General features: G+C 42.3%; 1 protein-coding gene across 1 annotated transcript in view; it reads left to right on the top strand.

The window, feature by feature from the left end:
* HELQ (helicase, POLQ like) overlaps positions 1–22,524 on the top strand; it is a 49,012-nt gene that overhangs the window by 23,467 nt on the left and 3,021 nt on the right. Inside the window, exons 10-17 of the mRNA XM_073637107.1 lie at positions 64–303; positions 6,952–7,093; positions 9,308–9,412; positions 11,833–12,046; positions 12,126–12,283; positions 12,650–12,748; positions 16,267–16,440; positions 18,818–18,931. Coding sequence (XP_073493208.1) covers positions 64–303; positions 6,952–7,093; positions 9,308–9,412; positions 11,833–12,046; positions 12,126–12,283; positions 12,650–12,748; positions 16,267–16,440; positions 18,818–18,931 — 1,246 coding nt within the window. The remainder of the gene's footprint in view (positions 1–63; positions 304–6,951; positions 7,094–9,307; positions 9,413–11,832; positions 12,047–12,125; positions 12,284–12,649; positions 12,749–16,266; positions 16,441–18,817; positions 18,932–22,524) is intronic.

Below are 22,524 nucleotides of genomic sequence, written 5' to 3'. Positions count from 1 at the left end.
TTCATTGTAAACCTTTTTTTTTTTTCTGCATAATTCCTTACTAAATTTGCCTACGTAATGAAGAGCATACTTGAGTCACAGAGAAGCAGAAAAGAAAGCACTGATTGACGACTTGCGGAATACCGGAAATGGCATCATATGCTCAGTTTTGAAGCGTACCATTCCCTTCGGCATTGCTTACCATCACAGTGGGCTGACCAGCGATGAGAGGAAATTGGTAGAAGAAGCCTATTCTTCTGGAGTTCTGTGCCTCCTTACCTGCACCTCTACCTTGGCAGCCGGGGTGAATTTACCTGCCAGAAGGTCAGTGCTAGCCAATTTCACTATTTATTTCATTGAGACATTTTTAGGAAACTTGTCAGCATGTTTTTACTTATTTGTCCCCATTAAAAACGATACATTTTTGAAGAGATTCAGTGCGTCAATCATGAGAAATCTAGCGAAGAAGCTGTATGTAAATTGGACTGGAAGTTCACTGAGGGTGTGACAATGCACATAGAAGACACGCACCCAGCGCCGTCCAGTCTGATTTGCATATGGCTTCTATGCTAGATTTCCCATGATTTGCACATCCGATTTATACAGCAAAGGTATCATTTTTATTGGAGATATGTGCCTGTATAGTCCTATTACACTTCTATATGTAAGAAACTTCCTGACGGGTTCCCTTTAAAAGGGTAAAACAAAAATGCACTTTTATATTAGCATATTCCTTCTCATTTCCGCACTATTAGAGTCTTCTATAGGAGTCATAAATTTTAGGCAACTATTTAATAGCGCAGGCTCATCTATATTTTTTTTATTAAATGTGTGTATATGTGCATGTAATGTAGTGAGTGTATTAATTTACTCACCTACCACTGCTCTCTCCGGGATCCAGAGCTGTTCTGCTCCTTTTCTCAGTGACGTCACCGCTCTGCAGACTCTTCAAGTCACGCTGTGCTCTGCATGACCCAGAAGTGGCTTTTACTAGAGAACGTCAGAACAAGGATCCTTAGGCTTATATTGTAAAAGAGACTTCTGGCTCATGCATAGTTACCCGGCTAGTCGAAATTGTGGTGACGTCACTGAGAAGAGGAGCAGAAATAAGCTGGAAACTGGAGAGAACAGTGATAGGTGAGTATATTCATACACTCACACTACATTTCATGCACCTATACACAGATCTAATTAAAAAAATATAGATGTGAGTGCTTCTTAAAATTATATAACGCGTCACTTTTAATTAGAGCAGATACCAAAAGACCCCCGTTTGTATATAGAGCCAAAGATATACAAACACACCTGTTCTTACCTGGATGCAAATGCCATACAAAAGATAAACAAACTTACACCGTGTCCACAATTATTAGGCAATTTGTATGTTTGATGATTCATTTTATTATTGAACAACTACAGTGCTGTCAGTCAATCCAAAAGGTTAATAAACCTGAGTAGTTAAAAAGGTAAAATGAAGTTTTGTCTTTCTTAGGATAATTTCTATGTGTGCAGAATTATTATGTGTCTAAATGAAAAAAAAATTATTTCCCATCTCAATTGTTTATTTTCATCTGTTAAAGTGAGAATAGTAACCAAAACACTTTTCAAAAAAATATCAGTGACCAATAAGGTCACCCTTCTTTTTAATAACAGTCACAAGCCTTCCATCCACGGAGTCTGTCCGTTTTTTAATCTGTTGACAATCAGCTTTTTGGGTAGCACCAACTTCAGCCTTCCAGACTCTTTTCAGAGAGGTGTACTGTTTTCCTTCACTGTAAAATTCCCTTTTAAGAAGGGCCCACAAGATCTTAATAGGGTGTAGGTCAAGTGAGGAAGGGGCCATGTCATTATTCTTGCATCTTTAAGACCTTTACTGACAGCCAAGCAGTGGAGTTCTACAGTGCATTCCATTGAGCATTGTCATGCATAATAATCCTTGTTTTCTTGAAGGATGCAGACTTATTCCTGTACCACTGCTTGAAGAAAGTGTTGTCTAAAAAACTGGCAGTAGGTTTGGAAGTTGATTTTAAGTCCATCTTCTACCCAAAAAGATCAAACTAACTTTTAAAAACACCAGCCCATAGCAGTACCCCACCTCCACCTTACTGGCATCTGAGTTGAAGTTGAGGTCTGTGACCGTTACTCATTTGATACGGGCCCATCCACCTGGTCCGTCAAGAGTCACTCTCATCTCATCAGTCCATAAAATCTTTGAAAAACATGTCTTCAGATATTTCTTGGCCCAGTCTTAACATTTAAACCTGCGTGTCTTGCTCAGTGGTGGTTGGATTTCATCCTTCCTTACCTCGGCCATGTCTCTGAGCATTGAACACCTTGTCCAGGGATGTTCCAGCTTTAGAATATGACCGCACTGTAGGATAATGGGTTCCTGGTCCCTTCATGTTTGATTCTTCTCAAATCTTTGGAGTTAATGTGCCTTTTTTTTTTTTTTTTTTTTTCAATGTCTTCTGTGACCCGGTGTAATGCACACGCCCGGACTGACTGGCGTGTGCGTGTTTATGTAGTGATTCCACTGTGCCATGAACCGGAGAGTGCCTGGAGGGGCGTAACGAAGTATCTGCCCGATCCGACCAAGGTCGCACGACGGCATACGACGCCAGTGCACCAGGGAGGAACCGAGCAGAGGAACCAGGGTCTACTCCAGGTCAGACTCCGGACACGGCTGTTGACCCACACCGGGGAATACAGGAACAGGCAGACTAGAGCACAAGCTGGGTAGGGTCCAGTACAGACTGGGAGACAAATTCGAAACCGCAGACGCGGTAGACAGAGCTGAGCAAAGCGAAAACCGCAGACGCGGTGGACAGAGCTGAGCAAAGCGAAAACCGCAGACGCGGTGGACAGAGCTGAGCAAAGCGAAAACCGCAGACGCGGTGGACAGAGCTGAGCAAAGCGAAAACCGCAGACGCGGTGGACAGAGCTGAGCAAAGCGAAAACCGCAGACGCGGTGGACAGAGCTGAGCAAAGCGAAAACCGCAGACGCGGTGGACAGAGCTGAGCAAAGCGAAAACCGCAGACGCGGTGGACAGAGCTGAGCAAAGCGAAAACCGCAGACGCGGTGGACAGAGCTGAGCAAAGCGAAAACCGCAGACGCGGCGGACAGAGCTGAGCAAAGCGAAAACCGCAGACGCGGCGGACAGAGCTGAGCAAAGCGAAAACCGCAGACGCGGCGGACAGAGCTGAGCAAAGCGAAAACCGCAGACGCGGCGGACAGAGCTGAGCAAAGCGAAAACCGCAGACGCGGCGGACAGAGCTGAGCAAAGCGAAAACCGCAGACGCGGCGGACAGAGCTGAGCAAAGCGAAAACCGCAGACGCGGCGGACAGAGCTGAGCAAAGCGAAAACCGCAGACGCGGCGGACAGAGCTGAGCAAGGCGAAAACCGCAGACGCGGCGGACAGAGCTGAGCAAGGCGAAAACCGCAGACGCGGCGGACAGAGCTGAGCAAGGCGAAAACCGCAGACGCGGCGGACAGAGCTGAGCAAAGCGAAAACCGCAGACGCGGCGGACAGAGCTGAGCAAAGCGAAAACCGCAGACGCGGTGGACAGAGCAGAGCAAAGCAAAAACCGCAGACGCGGAAGGAACAGAGCTCTGTTCACACGGAACAGACTAGAAGGGAAAGGCAGAACCAGATACCCACAGGGTACTTGCAGAGAAGTAGCGAGTGGACCACAAACTCACAAACGGAAGTACAGTGACAACGAGCAGGAGTAGGTACGAGTTCAGACTCTGCAGAAAAAGGAAAGGAACGGACATAGAGAAAAAAACAGGTAAAAGATAGGAGAGAGTTCAGACTGGAACTGAGTGTACGGAGGAGACCGACACTGCAGCGGGATACAGGAGCGGGTCTGGGAATACGGCCCCCAGAGAGGCGGGACGAACAGGCAAGGAGCGTGTTCAGACTGGCCTGGAAATACAGCCTCCAGGAAGGCGGAACGAACAGGCAAGGAACGAGTACAGACTGCAGGTTAAGGTACACAGATAGGACACAGTACAGACATGGGAACAGATACTGCAAGACAGGTAACATAGACAGGACCTGGCATGTCAGAGACAAAAGCCAACTGACAGGGCAAGATGCTCAGGCATGGGTTAATGGGGCAGCTGGTTTAAATACCAGGTGACAGACAGCAATAGGCTGAGGACGCACAAAGGGTGTGCCTGCAGCAGGTACAAAAAGCAGGAAGTGATCGGGCGCCGCCCATAAGCAGCAGACACAGAAGCAAACAGACAGCATGGAGGGAAGCCAGAGAGACACCCTGGACTGGAGATCAAGTGCGCGCTCTTGCACAGTGGGAGATGGACCACTATGCAAGGACGCCGCCAGGTATGTTACACCCGGTTTACTATTTGCAGCAAAACATTTGATGGTTCTGTGATCATGCCCCAATATCTTAGCAATTTCAAGAGTACTGCATCCCTCTGTAAGACTTGTAACAATTTTTGACTTGTCTGTCTCGGGTGTGTCAGGTGTAATAGACAGTCACTCTGGATCTAGCTGTAGAAGGTCACTGCGTTTGGCATTGCAGACACCTTCTTAATCCTTCTACCTTTAAGACACAGCGCCGACTTCCCTCCTGCTGCTGATTGACACACCCTTGCATGGGAATTAGAAAAACCCAGTTTCCTCCAGGCAATCGCCAGTGATACTTCTATGTACAGGCTTAGAGCACTAGCACTCGGCTACCCTCTTCTCTGGTACCCTTCGACGACACTTGGCCTTTCTCCTCTGGTGTCTGCTCAAGCTAAGTTAATCCCCTTTGTTTGTCTACCTTGTTGTCTTTAGTTTGTAGTGGGGCCTCACCAGTGCTCACCCCTCCCCCTCCCTATCTAGGGCCAAGCTCTGTGGTCATCCAGGGTTTAGAGTCCTGCTCGGCGATAGGTGTGGAATCTATATAGGGATGGTAGGGTAGGCAGGGTGATATTAGATCTGCCTAGGGGTCTCCACTCCCCCTTTCCCTAGTGTTTGGACTTTTTCCCCTTCTTCCCTTTGTGTTGCACTTACTCTTTCCCACACTGCGTGACATTGTCAGAGGCAGATAAATCTCTTTATGGCCCATATTGCCTGAGGAAAACAAACTGCCTAATAATTCTGCACACCTCATAAAGGGTGTTGCATACTTAGGTCACATTATCGCTCATTACACAAATACACATCACCTGATCTGCTTCAGCCAATAAGCATTCAAGGTTATACGACTTGCAGTTGGAAAACATGCAAAAAAACACGATTGTCAAAATACTCACTTGCCTTATAATTCTGCACACAGTGTAGTTCCCTACCTCGGGCAGGCTTGTATTATAAGACACAACATCAATATAGGCATCATATATACCAGCAAATACAAGATAGCTTTTACATTGTCAAACACTGTCCCATTGGGTTCTATAGTATATTTCTGCCATGTCTTGTGGTCATTTCCTATTAATGGCTGTGTCTACACTTCTTTATCCCCACATGTACTTTCTCTCATTTCATTATCATTCCCATACTTCATCCATATACAACATTCATCTGCTGCAAATCACATTGTCATGTATCTAAATAATTCTTTTTCTTGTTCTCCAATATTTTTCTTTTTACTACACCCATGAAATATCCACATGTATTCCCCTGTCTGTGCTTAGCGATGCCCTTGTCTGTAGCCTTCAGCTGTCCTTCCATCTACAAGTTATTTAACTCGCGTGGTTTCTCCTTTTATGTCATAACACAGTCTTATTGCTGTGATGCAGCGTTGGTTACTCCGGACCACTTCCGCTAATATGACTTCAGTGGTTAGCACTGTTGCTTTGCAGCGCCGGGGTCCGGGGTTCAAATCCCACCAAGGACAACATCTGCAAGGAGTTTGTATGTTCTCCCCGTGTTTGCATATGTTTCCTCCGGGTTCTCCGGTTTCCTTCCACACTCCAACAACATACTGATAGGGAATTTAGGTTGTGAACCCCGATGGGGACAGTGCTAATATCTGTAAAGCCCTACAGAATGTGATGGGGCTATATAAGCAAGTAAAACAAATGTATGACTGGTCATGTCAGACCTCCTTCCGATGCGATAGCCATGTTGTTCTGCACCCCTTTGTTTGCCTAATCGATGCTGCCAATATAGGTGTTACTTCTGTACTTGCAGTCCATTGCTTGTCGTCACTGCTGACAATCTGCATCCACCCCCAGATGAAGCACGTCGGGTGTGATTGCCACAATGCTTCCATGTGCTTGATGTTATGGTCATTCTCTACCCTTGGGCTGCTATCCATGTTTGACAATTTAGAGGCTTTCTGGTATTTGCTGGTATTCTATGATGTGCAATATTGTCCTTGTATAGCGCCATTGTGTCTTCTAATACAAACCAGCCTGAGGTAGGGTACTAGCTTTTGTGTATCTTTGTATGCAACATTCTTCTGTATGGCATTTGCATAGAAGTGTATATGAACAGGATCTTCTGGTGTCTTCTTTCTTTGCAGTATGGATTTACTTTTTTATTCATCTATTTTATGTTTTCCAATTTAGGAATTTCTAGTTAAACCTTTTATTTTTATTTTTAACATATGCCTTTATCTGGTCACTAGTGTGTATTATAATTAGTAGGTCGGCATCTCTTTTGGCATAAGACCATTTGCTCAATGGACATTTTGAAGTTATTTGTTGTACTCTTAAAGGCCGATTATTACAAATGTTAGCCATAGAGGGGGTCCTGAGTGGTCCTTTATGTGCGAGAACATAGAGTACTGACCTGTAATTGCCCTGATAGACCTTCCCCTCTGGCCACCTTGTAACATTACTTCTCCCTTCATTGGGCTACTACAAGGGAAACGTACCCCCTAGACAAGGGTTCTCCCAGTATATAAAAGGAGTTACACATGGCAAAAACTAGATGGTAATAGACAGAACGTGAACATTACACAATTCCTGTTCCAATCTGTTCAGCCTGTTAATATCTTACTCTCTCCTACAGGGTCATTTTACGAGCTCCTTATGTAGCTAAAGCTTTCCTCAAGAGGGCCCAGTATAAACAGATGATTGGCAGGGCTGGCCGAGCTGGCATTGACAATGCAGGGGAAAGTATTCTTATCTTACAGGAAAAAGAAAAGGAAATGGTAATATATTGTATATTCGGATTGTATTTCTTGTTTCAATAAACACGTCTACTCTACATTACAAGACCTATAGTAAATGTGGCCTAACATTCTGAGAAACATACAAGGAGATGATACACAACAGTGTCAGAGACTGTCTCCCTCCATGTCAACGCCACAGCTTCAAAAGCACCAGCTACACCTAAAAATGGGGGCACAAAGAAGACCCTCTGGTTAGGATAGTAAGCTGTGCAAACAGCAAAGTAGTTTCCTTTAAGGCTACGTTCCCACCATGAGTATTTGCTGAGTTTTTGATGTTGCGGATTTTCTGCAGCATTTCTGCACCTATTAGGTTTTTTTTTTTTTTTCATTTTAACTTTTGTGTGTTTTTGACGTTGCTGTGTTCGTCTCATTTTGGTATGTCATATTTTAAATAAAGCTACTTTGTTTTTGATACTGTTATTTGTCTTTACCAAAATTTTATTGAAACAGTCATATGCAGATTACACGCATTCTTAGTGCGTTTCCACAGTTGTGGTTTTGTTTACCTGTGGATTTTCTGGATTTATTGCAGTTCTGTGGTGAAAATCTGCACATAAAACTCAGTGTACCCGCAAGAGAAATTGACATGTTGCGTATTTTAAAAATGCACTGCAGGTCAGTTTATGCTGCAAAAAAAAGTGAAAAAACCCAGCATCAAAAACTCACCAAAAACACATAGTGGGAAGTTAAAGGGGTTTTCCCCGAAACAGTTAATTTTAATCAATAGATTTTGTAATATAATAAGTTCCACAATTGGATGTGTTTAAAAAAAACGTCCCTGTGCTGAGATAATCTTATAAATGTGCCCCTGCTGTGTACTGTGTAATGGCTGTGTCTGACCGTACAGGGACATGGTCTGATCATACCACAGCTCCTGGGCAGGGGAGAAAACAAGAAGAGTATACAGACAAGACAGCAGGGGATCACAACTGATTCTTTCTGTGCGTTAAAACATTGTTTAAAATAAGGCAGGGAAATGTTCTACCTCCCAGAAAGAATCAGCTGTGATCCCATACTGTAATATCTGTATGCTCTTTTGCTTCCCTCCCCTGCCCAGGAGCTGTGGTAGGATCAGACACATATTCACTCCTCTCCACGCTGGGACTATGTGCGTGGAGAAGAGTGAATATGCATTCTGTTTAGTAGCGTGCACTGTCAGCACTAGCTGCGACTCAGCGCTCCTCCGTGCCCACTACTAAAGAGAATTAATATTCATTCTTCTCCATACCCATGGGAGTAGAGAAGAGGGAATATTCATTTCCCTTAAGCATTGGGCACACGTGGTAGCTGCAGCAGCGGCTGCTGCGTGTGCCCCGCTCCTCGGTCGCCGCAACCCTCCTGCCCCCACTATCCACCAACCAAATTTCTGTATACTCGAGTATATACCTGAGTATAAGCTTTTAACTTGGAACAAACCCTTTAAACTGAAAACACTCTTTAGAAAACATGAGGTTGTACTAAAGAAGCACTCCCATCAAAATTTTTATCTTAGTAATGTATTGCAGTCATCATATTATACAATTGTTCATATTGCCCTTCTACTAAGTTAATTCTTCTCTTTTCCATTAGGCCTATGACATCACGTGATTAAAAACAGACTAGCTGAATCCTTCTAAGCTCTATAAAGAAACAGCAAGTCTCTTTTCTCTGGATAAGTCATCATTAGAACTACAATTCTACATCACTGCAAAGTCCCTGGCACCCCAGCTTCAACACCTCTTCATCTCTAGACCCAGCTGTTTTGCACTTTTCCCCTGCCAGGAACTTTGTATTGATGTAGAATTGTAGTTCTAATGAGGACTCATGCAGGAAAAAGAGACCTCCTATTTCTACATACAGATTAGAAGGATTCAGCTAGTCTGTTCTTAATCACATGATGTCATAGACCTCATGGAAACGAGAAGAAATAGCTGGGTAGAAAGGCAAAATGAGCAATTGTAAGTACACAGTGGTATAGAATATGATGACTTCCATAAAAACTTTGATGGCAGTGCTTCTTTAGTTCTTTAACAGCATATGGGTAATGATCTGCTACTGTGTTGAGCTGGTAATGTTTAGGCTGTGTTATGTTGCATTCTTAAAACATATTGTGTTTTAAACCTGATAGATCAAACTAAGCAATTCAAATAGCTGAGCCTTACATGGTCCTTAGTTGTATTTATATCTTACTTTTGCTTTATATTTCCTTTTAAGGCTCGAGAACTGGTTAGTAAACCACCAGAGAACTGCTACAGCAATCTCATGCATGACTGTGGAAAAGGTTTCCAAAGCTTGCTGCTTTCACTAATTGGGCTGAAGGTACACATTGAAAATGCTTATACTTTACACATACCAATAGACCCTGGCACACTGCTCTAAGTATTTAGTATAATGAAATAGTTCTCGGGAATAAGAGACATGGGTACTTTCTTCCAGAAGCTGCACCACACCTATCCATAGGATGTATGTGGTTTTTCAGCCCAATTTTATTCACTTCAATGAAACCAAGCTACAGCACCAAATAAAACCTATGGACAAGTATATTTTTGGAGGAAAGCAGACATGTTTTTCCAAATCCTCTACTAACTTGAGTCATCTTAAAACAGCCAACTGTAACTTTGGTGCCTTATATCTACACAACCTAATGGAGAAAAAAATAAATAAAAGTGTTATGAACTACATTCCTGCCACTATGCACAACAATATTTAGTTCAACCAAAAATGATGTGAAAATGTATCTTTAATAATGAAGCGATTTTTAATTTTATAATTTATTACCTGTCGACAAGGCTGCTTGCCACTGCTGCCAATCTTTCAGAGGTGGCCAGTCACCTAAGCAAGGAGCACAGTACTTGAAAGTGGTTGCGTGTAAAGTCTGCTCAACAATATTTAGACAAGCCTGTGAAGTACTGGGAGAATATAGTCTGGTCAAATGAGACCAAACTTGAACTCTTTGCATGCCTTAATACACACCATGATTGGAGGCCATAAGGCAAGGCACATCACTCCAAAATCACCATACCAACAGTGAAGTTTGGCGGTGGGAACTTCATGGCTTGGGGCTGTTTTTCAGCATACGGCACTGGCAAACTTCATATTGAAACAAGGCTAGATGGACAAATGTATTGAGACATTCTTGATAACAGTCTACTGCCATCTACCAGGATGATGAAGATGAAATGAAGGTGGACATTTCTGCAAGACAATGATCCTAAACACACAGCCAAGGAAACTCTCAATTGGTTTCAGAGAAAGAAAATAAAGCTGCTAGAATGGCCCAGCCAATCACCTGACCTGAATCCAATAGAAAATGGATGGAAGGAACTAAAGCTCAGAGTTCATAGAAGGAGCCCACGGAGCCTTCAGGATTTGAAGAGTGTTTGTGTGGAAGAATGGGCCAAAATCACATCTGAGCAATGCATGTGACTAGAGTTTCTCCATACAGGAGGCATCTTGAAGCTGTCATCACCAACAAAGGCTTTTGTACGAAGTATTAGGCTATGTGCCCACGATGCAGAAATGGTCAGGATTTTTCCTGAGTGTTTCTGCATCTCCCTGGCAGAAAAAAAACGCATGCGGATTGTACATGAGGATTGTACATGAGGATTGTACATGCGTTTTTCCTGCTAGGGACAAGGGGATGTGAAGCGTTCTTCACTTGCATTTCCGCATGCGGGTTGTCAAGCGCTTTCCAAGCGATTTTAGCATCACTTGGAAAGTGCTTGTCAACTTGGTCACACTATATAAATCCATGCAAACGGCATGGATTTATATAGTGTGACCGAAATAATGGTTAAAAATAAAAAATAAATATATACTTACCCTCTGATGGCCCCCGGTGTCTTGCTTCCCTCAGTTCTCCCTTGCCGGCAGCGGTACACTGAAGGACCTGCCGACGTCAGCGTTGCGTGACCCTTCACATGACTATGACGTCCTTCAGTCCATCGCGATCTGCCGGCATGCGAGGAGGAGCGCACCGTGGGCCGCCAGAAGGTAAGTATATATTTTATTTTTTATTTTATTCTTTTTTTCTATGGTACCCAGGTCTGGAGGAGAGTCTCCTTTTCTCTAGACCTGGGTACCATCCGCACATTAGAACGCATGGAATGTGCATCTACATATACAGTGATGTGTAATCCATGCGTTCCAATGCAAGTCAATGGCGGCGAAAACGCAGCGCTTCCGCAAAATAATTGGTAGTGCTGCATTTTTTTCCGCAATGATAATCCGCAGCGGAAATTTCCGCAGCATGTGCACAGCACATGCGGATTATCATTGGGGAACATGGCAGACCTTCTACCATGAGTTTTTTAAGCGTTTCTGCAGCGTTTTTGCCGCTGCGGAAACGCTTAAAAAACGCATCGTGGGCACACAGCCTAAATTAAATTTCAGTAAGCATCTTAAATACTTTTTCCCTGTGTCATTTCTCATTATTAGACATAATTTATGGACATCTATGGTTTGATTTTTTTGCCTGTGTGGATTGGATGGGTTGTTATTGACATCTGGTGAGAATTTCATGTCAATAGCACCTTTAGAAATATATTTACTTAGAAAATTGGTGACGTGTTCAATACTTATTTCATCCGCTCTAGCTATATAATCGCAATTTGTGACTGAGGTTCTGACACAAATTTAATCAGCGCTTTCCTGTTAATAAGTCTGATATCGATAGTTACCAGAGGAGTATAGCATGCCACCCCTTCAGTAATCTATTTACTTTTTTTATTTTTTTAAAGATTGCAAAAACAGCAGATGAGATCTATCAGTTTGCATGTTATACATTATTCAGTGTCCAACAAAAACATCTGAGTAAAGAAAAATCCTTATGGGATATAACAAAAGAGTCTTTAGAGTATCTGGCAAGCAAAGGTCTTGTGTGCTCCAAGCAGCACCCTGAAAAAGAACAACCTATATTTGAGGTATCAAGGCTTGGTCATGCAACTTATAAAGGTGGGTAGTTGCGTTGTGTGCCCACTGTTATCATTGTACTTGGTATATGTTTGCAACTAACTTGTGCCATTTCCTACAGGATCAATTGATTTATCCTACTGTGATGTGCTCTATAGTGACCTGAGGAAGGGACTGGAGGGACTGGTACTTCAGAGCCATCTTCATCTTCTTTATCTTGTGACCCCTTATGACATGGTAACTCAGTGCAGCCCGGACTGGATGGTTTACTTCCGACAGGTAAAGTGATCAATCCTCTTCAAGTCTAAGGACTACAAAACACTGTAGAGGTGTATATAAGTTCTAAAAATTGTATTGGCCAAAGTAAGTGTCTAAGATAAAGAATGTAGTCTGTGACAAACTCAGTACAGAGATGCGGAATATGTTGGCGCTACACAAGCAACAGGAAATAAAAAATAGATAATACTTTATATATGATCACACAACATCCTTAAAATGGTGTAAAGAATTCTTTTCTAGGTTTAATTCTGAGAAGTGTGGCTGAAATGAAGGTAAAAATACATTAGATTGCTAGATGCTATGTTGCCTTCATGACTGTTTCTTAAAATGTTTTCACCTCCAGAACTTTTTAAATATATTTTTCAGTTTAATCTCCTTGACCCTGTTGATCAGAAAGTGGCAGGATATGTAGGCGTGCCGGAAAGTTTTCTTGCCAGAAAAGTATCAGGTCATAGTGTGAAGAAGGTAAAGTACACAGTAGTAATATTGTATGTATTCAGTATCTCGAAAGTCAGGAACCTTATTAGTGATACATGAGGGGTATGGAGGCGACAGGATTGTCAAGATATTCTAACATATGTCCTTGTACCACCAAACAATACAGCGCTGCATTACAGTAGTGGAGTTGGCACAAGGCAGTTTTTACCCTTCCATCTTTGTTTAGCAAAACGTGAACTAAACTTCAGGTTCACTTCATTTGTTCAAGAGGTTGTCCAGGTTTAAGAAAATTCTTTCTTTTTTTTCTAAAAACAGCGCCAAGCTTGCCTATAGGCTTTATCTGATATTACAACTCATCGGTGAATGTCGCCGCGCTGCAATCTTCAACACAAAACATAGTGCTGTTTCTAGAAGTGAAAAAGCAGATCCTTGGCAACCCAAAGCCCCACTCCAGCGTTCTTTTTTTAATTCAGACCTGGAGTGGTGCTATTAAGTTTCCGAACCCTAGTCTTATACTTAACAGCTGCTGTCTTAAGATCGTCCCAAATCACCATCTCTCATTGTAAGTCTATTATGAGAGCCTCATTCTGGCTCTCAGACTTATATTGAGTTGTGACTTCTGGATCCTGGAGCAATCTGGCTGGTCACAAACTGCTGGAGAATGACTGGAGCAGCGCTGATAAAAGAGGAAGATGGCGGCTGGGAAGTATAAGTCCTGGGGCAGGGAATTTACACTACTAGCACCACTCCAGCACTGCAATAAAAAAAAACAAGTTTAGTGTGGTACTTTTAATATTCTGTATTTATGTATGGAGATAGTGGAAAGCATGTGGTGTTGTCCATGAAACTGTGACATCCACTATTCAGTTTCCTTGTTATACTGCTGGGACTTGTTGATTTGGCCAATCCAGAAGCCCTGGGGTTAAAGCCTAACTAGCTCCTAACTAGCTCCGCTCCTGTGCCTTAGTGGATATTCCTGATCCTGACTTCAGCTTGTGTACTGACAATTCTGCCTGACAATTTTGCACATTACCTGTACCTCCTGGCTCTGACTCGGCTATCGGACTATCCTCTTGTCAGCTTGTATCACTAAATAGCAGCCGACCATGTAGCTCCAGCCTAGGGGACCCAGTGTATTCCTCTATAGGAGTTAAAGGGTTTTTTTATTCCTAAAAAAAATCATACTTTTCATTGATAGATTTAATAAAAATATTACATTTTTTCTTGAAAAAAATGTCATACTTTCAAATAAAATCAAGGAGATACCGGACATAAAAACGGACATCCATAGGTTGGAACATGGGAATATAATTTTTAAAAAGACCAAATTTCAATAAATTATGCAAAAGTAAATGGGCATATATAAGTGCATGAACCTTTATCTGAAATTACCATGAAATCTCTATCTGAGATACATATGTACAAATATACCTTTTTGGATTAAAACTATAGTAACAAGGACATGATCATAAATATGATAAAGTATAGTATACAGGGGCGGACATATCATTGGTGCAACCTGTGCAGCCACACTAGGGCCCAAGAGGTAGGGGGCCCATTTCTACCTCCAAAACAGGTGGAATTGTGGTGAATTATTGGACTGCAAAGGGCCCATATACTGTTTTTTTGTCTGTGTCCGCCTGTAATTGTATAGTTACCCAAAGAGGCGTAGAGATGCCCGCACTCCTATGGCATCCCTATGGTCTTTGGGTAACAATACAAAACTTTATCATTATCCTATTTCTGATAAGGTCCTGGCTATTTTAGTTTTATACCTAAAAGTATATTTGTACATATGTATCTCAGATAGAGGTTCATGCACTTATATGAATTTATGTCTACCCATTGACTTTTGCTTAATTTATTGACATTTGATCTTTTTTGGATTATACTCCCATGCTCCAACTACAGATGTCCGTTTTTTGTCTTAGATCTCCCTGATTTTATTTCATATTATTTATGACATTTTTTAATAAAGATTTAATAAAATATCATATTTTTATCAATGAAAAGTGTGACACTATTTTTGTAGTGATATTATATTTTGATTGTGCATACTTTATATGGTGTTTGTAAATAGGTTATCTCTGGAGATAAAGGGTGAAGGCCAGGATCTGGTAAATGGAGTGGCTAGCACCCAGCCTGTTTGTGGTAGCCATTTTTAGAGCTCCCAGGTGACCACAAAACTAATCTAATGCTGAATTGTCACCAACAAATCCGAAATCCAGCTACACTTTTCTGGTTTGTGTTGAAGATTGTTATAATTTGTACAGTTAAGAATCAGAAATACATAAAGATTTGAATACATTATTGGATTTATTATTGTTAGATTTTTTATCTATTTACACTTCTTGATATTTTAAATCAGATTGCTGAGTGGTAACTAGGGCTGATTCATTAAAGGGGTTGTCCACTACTAGAACAACTCCTTCTCACTCTGAATGTTTGCCCTGTGCCGGTGCTGTACCAGCGGTGTCTGCACTCGCATTCCCGGGGCTCACATGAGGTTGTTACGTCACATGCGCTTTGCACCCAATCAGCGCTGGTGTCACTGTCCCCTCCTTTGGACATATAAGCAATCAAGAGAAAGTGAGCTGCCAGTTGCGCTCTGACTTCCTGTTAAGTCCGGAGGCGGGGACAGTAACGCCAGTGCTGATTGGGTGCAGATCGCACGTGACGTAACAACCTCACGTGAGCCCCGGGAATAATAATAATCTTTATTTTTATATAGCGCTAACATATTCCGCAGCGCTTTACATACACTATCGTCGCTGTCCCCATCGGGGCTCACAATCTAGATTCCCTACCAGTATGTCTTTGGAGTGTGGGAGGAAACCGGAGAACCCGAAGGAAACCCACGCAAACACGGGGAGAACATACAAACTCCTTGCAGGTGTCCTTGGTGGGATTTGAACCCAGGACCCCAGCGCTGGAAGGCTGCAGTGCTTACCACTGCACCACCGTGCCGCGAGTGCTGACACTGCTGGAACGGCATCGGCACAGGAGGTCAGTATAGGTGTATTTATTTTAACAGGGGCAAACATTCAGATTGAGAAGGGGTTGTCCTAGTAGTAGACCACATTAAGACTGGCACAGTACACACTCATGATATGCCTGTCGCACCCAAATTCAATTAGTTGCATGCCACTTAATGAACTTGGCGTATCTTAGTGGCGTGTGCCTCTCCACTGACGTAGCATTTCTGGCGCACAAAATGGCAGTACTTTTAATGAATTGAACGGTGTAGGCATGTTCACGCCGTACCCCGCCACGGCTCCACCCCAGCTCTGCACATTTTGACACATCTGATTCAAACTGGCGTGAAAAAGTCAACTTCACGTTGCGCAAAAAAGTAATGACTTTTCAAAGTTTTCTGGTGTAAAAGCTTTGATGAATTGGCCCCACGGTGTATTCACAGAAATGTCAAAGTTTTGGGATAAAGTCTTTAACGGTTTACCAGATCTTACACTGTAGGGTTTTTCTTGGATTCTGTGTTTGCATAATAACCATATTTCAAGGTCTCTGCTATTACTGTTCTGTTTTAGTGTGCAGAAGAAAGAGAGGTGAACCGGCTTTATCTTTCCTTCATTCTTCATGCCCTCATGAAGGAACTAGATATATGGACCGTGTCTACAAAATTCAACATGCCACGAGGGTTTATTCAGAATCTTCTGAACTCGTCTGCTTCTTTCTCTTCCTGCGTGCTGCATTTTTGTGAGGTAACTCCACTAGATGAAGGTGTAAATGTAAATTATTTGGCCACTCTGGACACTACTTTTTCTCGTGTTACAACTTACAAGGATCCTAATTTGTCATATCTGGTTTTGGACTATACTTTTGGTTGTTATAATTAACTAGTGACTTTTAAGTGTCAATCTAGTGATATACACTGCTCAAAAAAATAAAGGGAACACTCAAATAACTCATCCTAGATCTGAATGAATGAAATATTCTCATTGAATACTTTGTTCTATACAAAGTTGAATGTGCTGACAACAAAATCACACAAAAATCATCAATGGAAATCAAATTTATTAACCAATGGAGGCCTGGATTTGGAGTCACCCCCAAAATTAAAGTGGAAAAACACACTACAGGCTGATCCAACTTTGATGTAATGTCCTTAAAACAAGTCAAAATGAGGCTCAGTATTGTGTGTGGCCTCCACGTGCCTGTATGACCTCCCTACAACGCCTGGGCATGCTCCTGATGAGGTTCCGGATGGTCTCCTGTGGGATCTCCTCCCAGACCTGGACTAAAGCATCTGCCAACTCCTGGACAGTCTGTGGTGCAACGTGACGTTCGTGGATGGAGCGAGACATGATGTCCCAGATGTGCTCAATCGGATTCAGATCTGGGGGAATGGGCGGGCCAGTCCATAACTTCAATGCCTTCATCTTGCAGGAACTGCTGACACACTCCAGCCACATGAGGTCTGGCATTGTCCTGCATTAGGAGGAGCCCAGGGCCAACCGCACCAGCATATGGTCTCACAAGGGGTCTGAGGATCTCATCTCGGTACCTAATGGCAGTCAGGCTACCTCTGGCGAGCACATGAAGGGCTGTGCGGCCCTCCAAAGAAATGCCACCCCACACCATTACTGACCCACTGTCAAACCGGTCATGCTGAAGGATGTTGCAGGGAGCAGATCGCTCTCCACGGCGTCTCCAGACTCTGTCACGTCTGTCACATGTGCTCAGTGTGAACCTGCTTTCATCTGTGAAGAGCACAGGGCGCCAGTGGCGACTTTGCCAATCCTGGTGTTCTGTGACAAATGTCAAGCGTCCTGCACGGTGTTGGGCTGTGAGCACAACCCCCATCTGTGGACGTCGTGCCCTCGTACCACCCTCATGGAGTCGGTTTCTAACCGTTTGTGCAGACACATGCACATTTGTGGCCTGCTGGAGGTCATTTTGCACGGCTCTGGCAGTGCTCCTCCTGTTCCACCTGGCACAAAGGAGGAGGTAGCGGTCCTGCTGCTGGGTTGTTGCCCTCCTGCGGCCCCCTCCACGTCTCCTGGTATCTGCTCCAGCCTCTGGACACTGTGCTGACAGACACAGCTACCCTTCTTGCCACAGCTCGCACTTATGTGCCATCCTGGATGAACTGCACTACCTGAGCAACTTCTGTGGGTTGTACTGTAGACACCGCCTCATGCTACTGTACCTTTAGGGGTGAGAGCAATGGCAAAATAATAAAGTGACCAAAACAGCCAAAAACGATGAGAACAGAGAAATGGTCTGTGGTCACCACCTGCAGAACCACTCCTTTATAGGGGGTATCTTGCTGATTGCTTATCAATTCTACCAGGTGTCTGTTCCATTTGCACAACAGCAGGAGAAATTGATTCATAATCAGTGTTGCTTCATAACTGGACAGGTAGATTTCACAGAAGTGTTATTGACTTGGAGCTACATTGTGTTGTTTAAGTGTTCCCTTTATTTTTTTGAGCAGTGTATTTCTGCTTCCAAACAATTGATAGAAAAAAATAAATATCTAGTTATTGGATTGGTGTATTATAAAGTTTGCTATAATGCTGAATAAATTGAAGAAATATCAATATGGGATGTCTAAAAATGTAACTTGGACTTCATATTTAATGATTAAGTACAGAACAATTCTGATGGTACTTCCAGGTGCTTCTCACAAAATTAGAATATCATGAAAAAGTTAATTTCAGTTCTTCAATACAAAACAAAAAGATAATGACTTTTGTGTTTTCATTGGCTGTAAGCCATAATCATCAACATTAACAGAAATAAACACTTGAAATACATCACTCTGTTTGTAATGACTCTATATAATATATGAGTTTCACTTTTTGAACTGAAATAAATAAACTTTTTGGTGGTATTCTAATTTTGTGAGAAGCAGCTGTATATGCCCTGCCAGCACTGTTGGTGCAGAGCCAAAGAGAGCGCAGCATGGACACTACCATCACTCCCGCTCCTGTTGCATGCAATACTCTGCTAAAACATTTTTATTTTTTTCGCCATACACTTTCGGATAAGTAAGGTGGCGCTCTATCAAGAAGTTGCTGTTTTTTCTATTTGTTCTCATCTAGTAAAACTTGTTTGGCTTCTGTTTCAATAAAGGAGCTGGATGAATTCTGGGCTTACAAAGCTCTTCTTCTGGATGTAACCAAGAAGCTTAGTTATTGTGTGAAATCAGAGCTAATACCACTGATGGAAGTGGCTGGTGTTTTGGAGGTTAGTAAAAGTGGAATATTCATTGGTCAGCCATAACAATAGAACCACCTGCCTAATCAATATTGTTGATAACTTTCTGTTAAAGTAAGAAAAACCCACAAAGGTCACTGAAATCACTTGGAAATAAAAGTAAATTTCTATTTAAATTTACTGAACATCCAACTAATGGAAATCTGACATTGAGTGTTCAGTGTGGTACACACCATGATACCAAACAGCACAGTGACTATTTTTCACTCTATAAATGGGCAGACTGACTGTTCACAAGTTTTTGATGCTAATTACAGGATGCACCTTAGTTTATCATGTCCCTATGGTCAAAATATTTTCAATCTTCTCTAGGGGTATCATCATTTTTTTTCCAGGACTTTATTATTTTTTTTTTTTAATTTTCCATTGAATCACAATGCAAAAGCAATGTGTGATTTTCATTAGTTGATATTCAGTAAATTTAAATTGATAATTACTTTTGTCATTTTCAAGTTTTTTTCAGTGACCATTGTAGGTTTATCTTGCTTTACCAAAAGGGCACAAACAACTTTGTCCATTTATGTAGGGCCTGTTTTTACATTGAATAATTTTTGAACTGTAAGGCTAAGTGCCCACGTTGCGGAAATGAAGCATATTTTGTACGCTTCTCCCTGGCAGGAAAAACGCATGCGGATTGTACATGCAGATTGTACATGCGGATTTTACATGCGTTTTTCCTGCCAGGTAGAAGCGTTTGTGAAGCGTCTTTGCATGCATTTCTGCATGCGGGTTATCAAGCACTTTCCCAAACGATTTTAGCATCACTTGGAAAAGTGCTTGACAACTTGGTCACATTATATAAATCCATGCAACCGGCATGGATTTATAGTAGTGTGACAAAGTTAGTTAAAGAAAAGCAATAAGAATGGTGAAAAATAAAAAAAATAAAGTTTATACTCACCTTCCGATGTCTTCCTGGTGTTTTGTCTGCTCCGTCTGGTGTCTTGCACTGCTTGCGGCGGTGTGAAGGACCTGCGGTGACGTCATTGAGCCATGTGATGGGTCACATGACTCAGTGACGTCATGGCAGGTCCTTCACATCTACGCGAACATTGCAAGACACCGGAGGGAGCAGACAAAACACCGGGAAGACATCGGAAGGTGAGTATAAACTTTATTTTTTATTTTAAATTCTTTTTTTTACAGTTTCTATGGTACCCAGGTCTGGATGAGAGTCTTCTATCCTCCAGACTTGGGTACCATCCGCACATTGAAACGCATATAATCCGTGAATACAAATGTACTGACACGGATTATATGCAAGTCAATGGCGGCGATTACGCCGCGCTTCCGCAAAATTAATGGACATGCTGTGGATTTTTGAGCGCAGCATAAACGCTGCGGAAAAAAACGCAGCATGGGCATTGACATTGCGGAATGCCAATGGGGACCATGGGGTGCGGATTACCAAGCGTTTCCCAAGCGTTTATGATGCGGAAATTCCGCAGCATATCCGCTTGAAAAACTCTACGTGGGCACTTAGCCTGAAAGAGCACATTCTGCTGAAGGAGGAAATAACGTTGCCATGAAGGGGTGTACTTGGTCTTAATGCATGGACTTGTGGTATGTGCCCACAATGCAGAAAATTTCTGCAGCGTTTCTGCATGTTCTTGGCAGTAAAAACGCTTGCGGATTTTACACGTGTTTTTTTAAGCGTTTTTGCAGCGTTTTTACATGCTTATTTGACTTGCGTTTTTCAAATGCATTGTGACCTCAAATCCGCATGCAGAAATGCACAAATAATGGACATGCTGCTGATTTTTCCGCAAGGAAAATTCCGCAGCATGGGCACAGAACATGCAGATTTTCATTGGCGATCATGGGGCACAGATTACCAAGCATTTTGCAAGCGTTTACGCTGCGGAAAATCTGCATCAAAAACGCATAGTGGGCACACAGCCTAAAGGTTTCTTAACATAACATTGGCAGACAGTGCCACCATGTTCTATTTCATCTTGGTCCAGCATGGGCACTCTGACCAGTCTGCAGTCAGACTTTTCTATCATAGTCATTTTTTTCCATTAATTTGTGCTACAGTAGCTCTTCATAGGGGTCAAACCAGATGGGGTATCTTGATGCAACCAAGGCATTCACATCAGCTTTCTTTGAACCCACAAGACCTGCCATTTTGTAAATGCTCTGACACCATCATCTAGACATCACAGTTTGGCTTTTGCCACAATTTTTCAGTTTTCCGTTTTTCCTATTTCTAACGCATCTACTTCAAGAACTGACTGTTCACTTACTGCCAAATGTATCTCCCTTTTTGACAGGAGCAATGCAATAAGATAATCAATGTTACTCACTTTACCTGTCAGAGGTTATATTTTGGTAGACCATGGTGATCACTCAACTGTTGATTCACAAATGTCATTCTCCCAAAAAACAACACGACAACATTCCAATAATGCATTGTGCGGTGACTGACTTAACCTTTCATATTCCTGAGCCTTAATTATCAATGCAAACCTGTACATTCCGCAGTTCCCATATACTGAGCTTACAAGCTACCTCTGATTTCATGTGCTGTAATCTGAGTGATTCTTTTCAAAGTCTTTCGTAAACCTAGAAATGAAAAAATGGAGCACTCCGTCTTCACAGCGTAAAATCCTTGTAGCTTTATTAGAAGAACATCAGTCTAAAGGCACTCTTGGCTAGAACCCTAGAAGTTCCTGCTTTTACACCGATGTTGTTTTAATAAAGCTGCAAGGAGTTTTCACTGTGAGGACTAAGAGCTGGACTTTAATGTTTCTCTCTGAACATCTCATGTGACTACTCACCTGTCTCAGGCAAGGAATGTGCTGCAAGTACAGTGAACCCGCAACATGTAGGTCTTCTTATTTCTAAATTTGATTTATTTTGTCCTCAGTGTGATACAAGTAGATTGTACTTGCTTTTCCCACCAATAGTGGGAAACAACCTGTACATGTACTATAGATGATTTTATTTTCTATCTTGCATTGACGATATTAAAGCAAAAAAAAAGCTTCTTTGGAAATGTTAGCATCTATAGAACACATTGAACTACTTTTATGAGAATAGTGTTTAGCATTCAACATCTTGATTACCTTGATTACTGAATGCAGGGGTTAAGGGGTGCAGATTCACTGAGGGATGCAATACACATTAGACTAATGGCACCAGCCAACTGATTGTCGCGGGAGATGCTGGTTGGGCATGTCTGATTTCAGACTGCTGATCACTTTGTTCTCCTGGACATACGCTAGTTATCTAATGTGTATTGGGGGCTTTAGTGTGGCTCCTCTTCTAAAGCAGTCAGAACCAGGGCTGTGGAGTCGGTAAGCCAAACTTCCGACTCCTCAATTTCCATGACTCCGACTCCCTCATACATGGCTCATATGTAAGTGATTAAATTTACTGCAGTACAGATACATCTCAGCTAAAAGTCTAGACCCTTAGATCAGGAATAGGACAGACATTTATAGGACATTTCATAACTTTCCCAAATTCTTATGAAAAAAATATTCCCCACAAACTGCATTGAACTACTGTACCCAATTTATTATATATTTTAGGAGTTGGAGTCTGTCCATTTTCTACCG

This window comes from Phyllobates terribilis, unplaced genomic scaffold (assembly GCF_046119375.1).
Source record: "Phyllobates terribilis strain yellow unplaced genomic scaffold, ASM4611937v1 Scaffold_1__5_contigs__length_1240528914, whole genome shotgun sequence".
NCBI lineage: Eukaryota > Metazoa > Chordata > Amphibia > Anura > Dendrobatidae > Phyllobates > Phyllobates terribilis.
The sequence above is the reverse complement of the archived record's forward strand: the minus strand, read 5'-3'. Positions and strand labels throughout refer to the sequence as shown.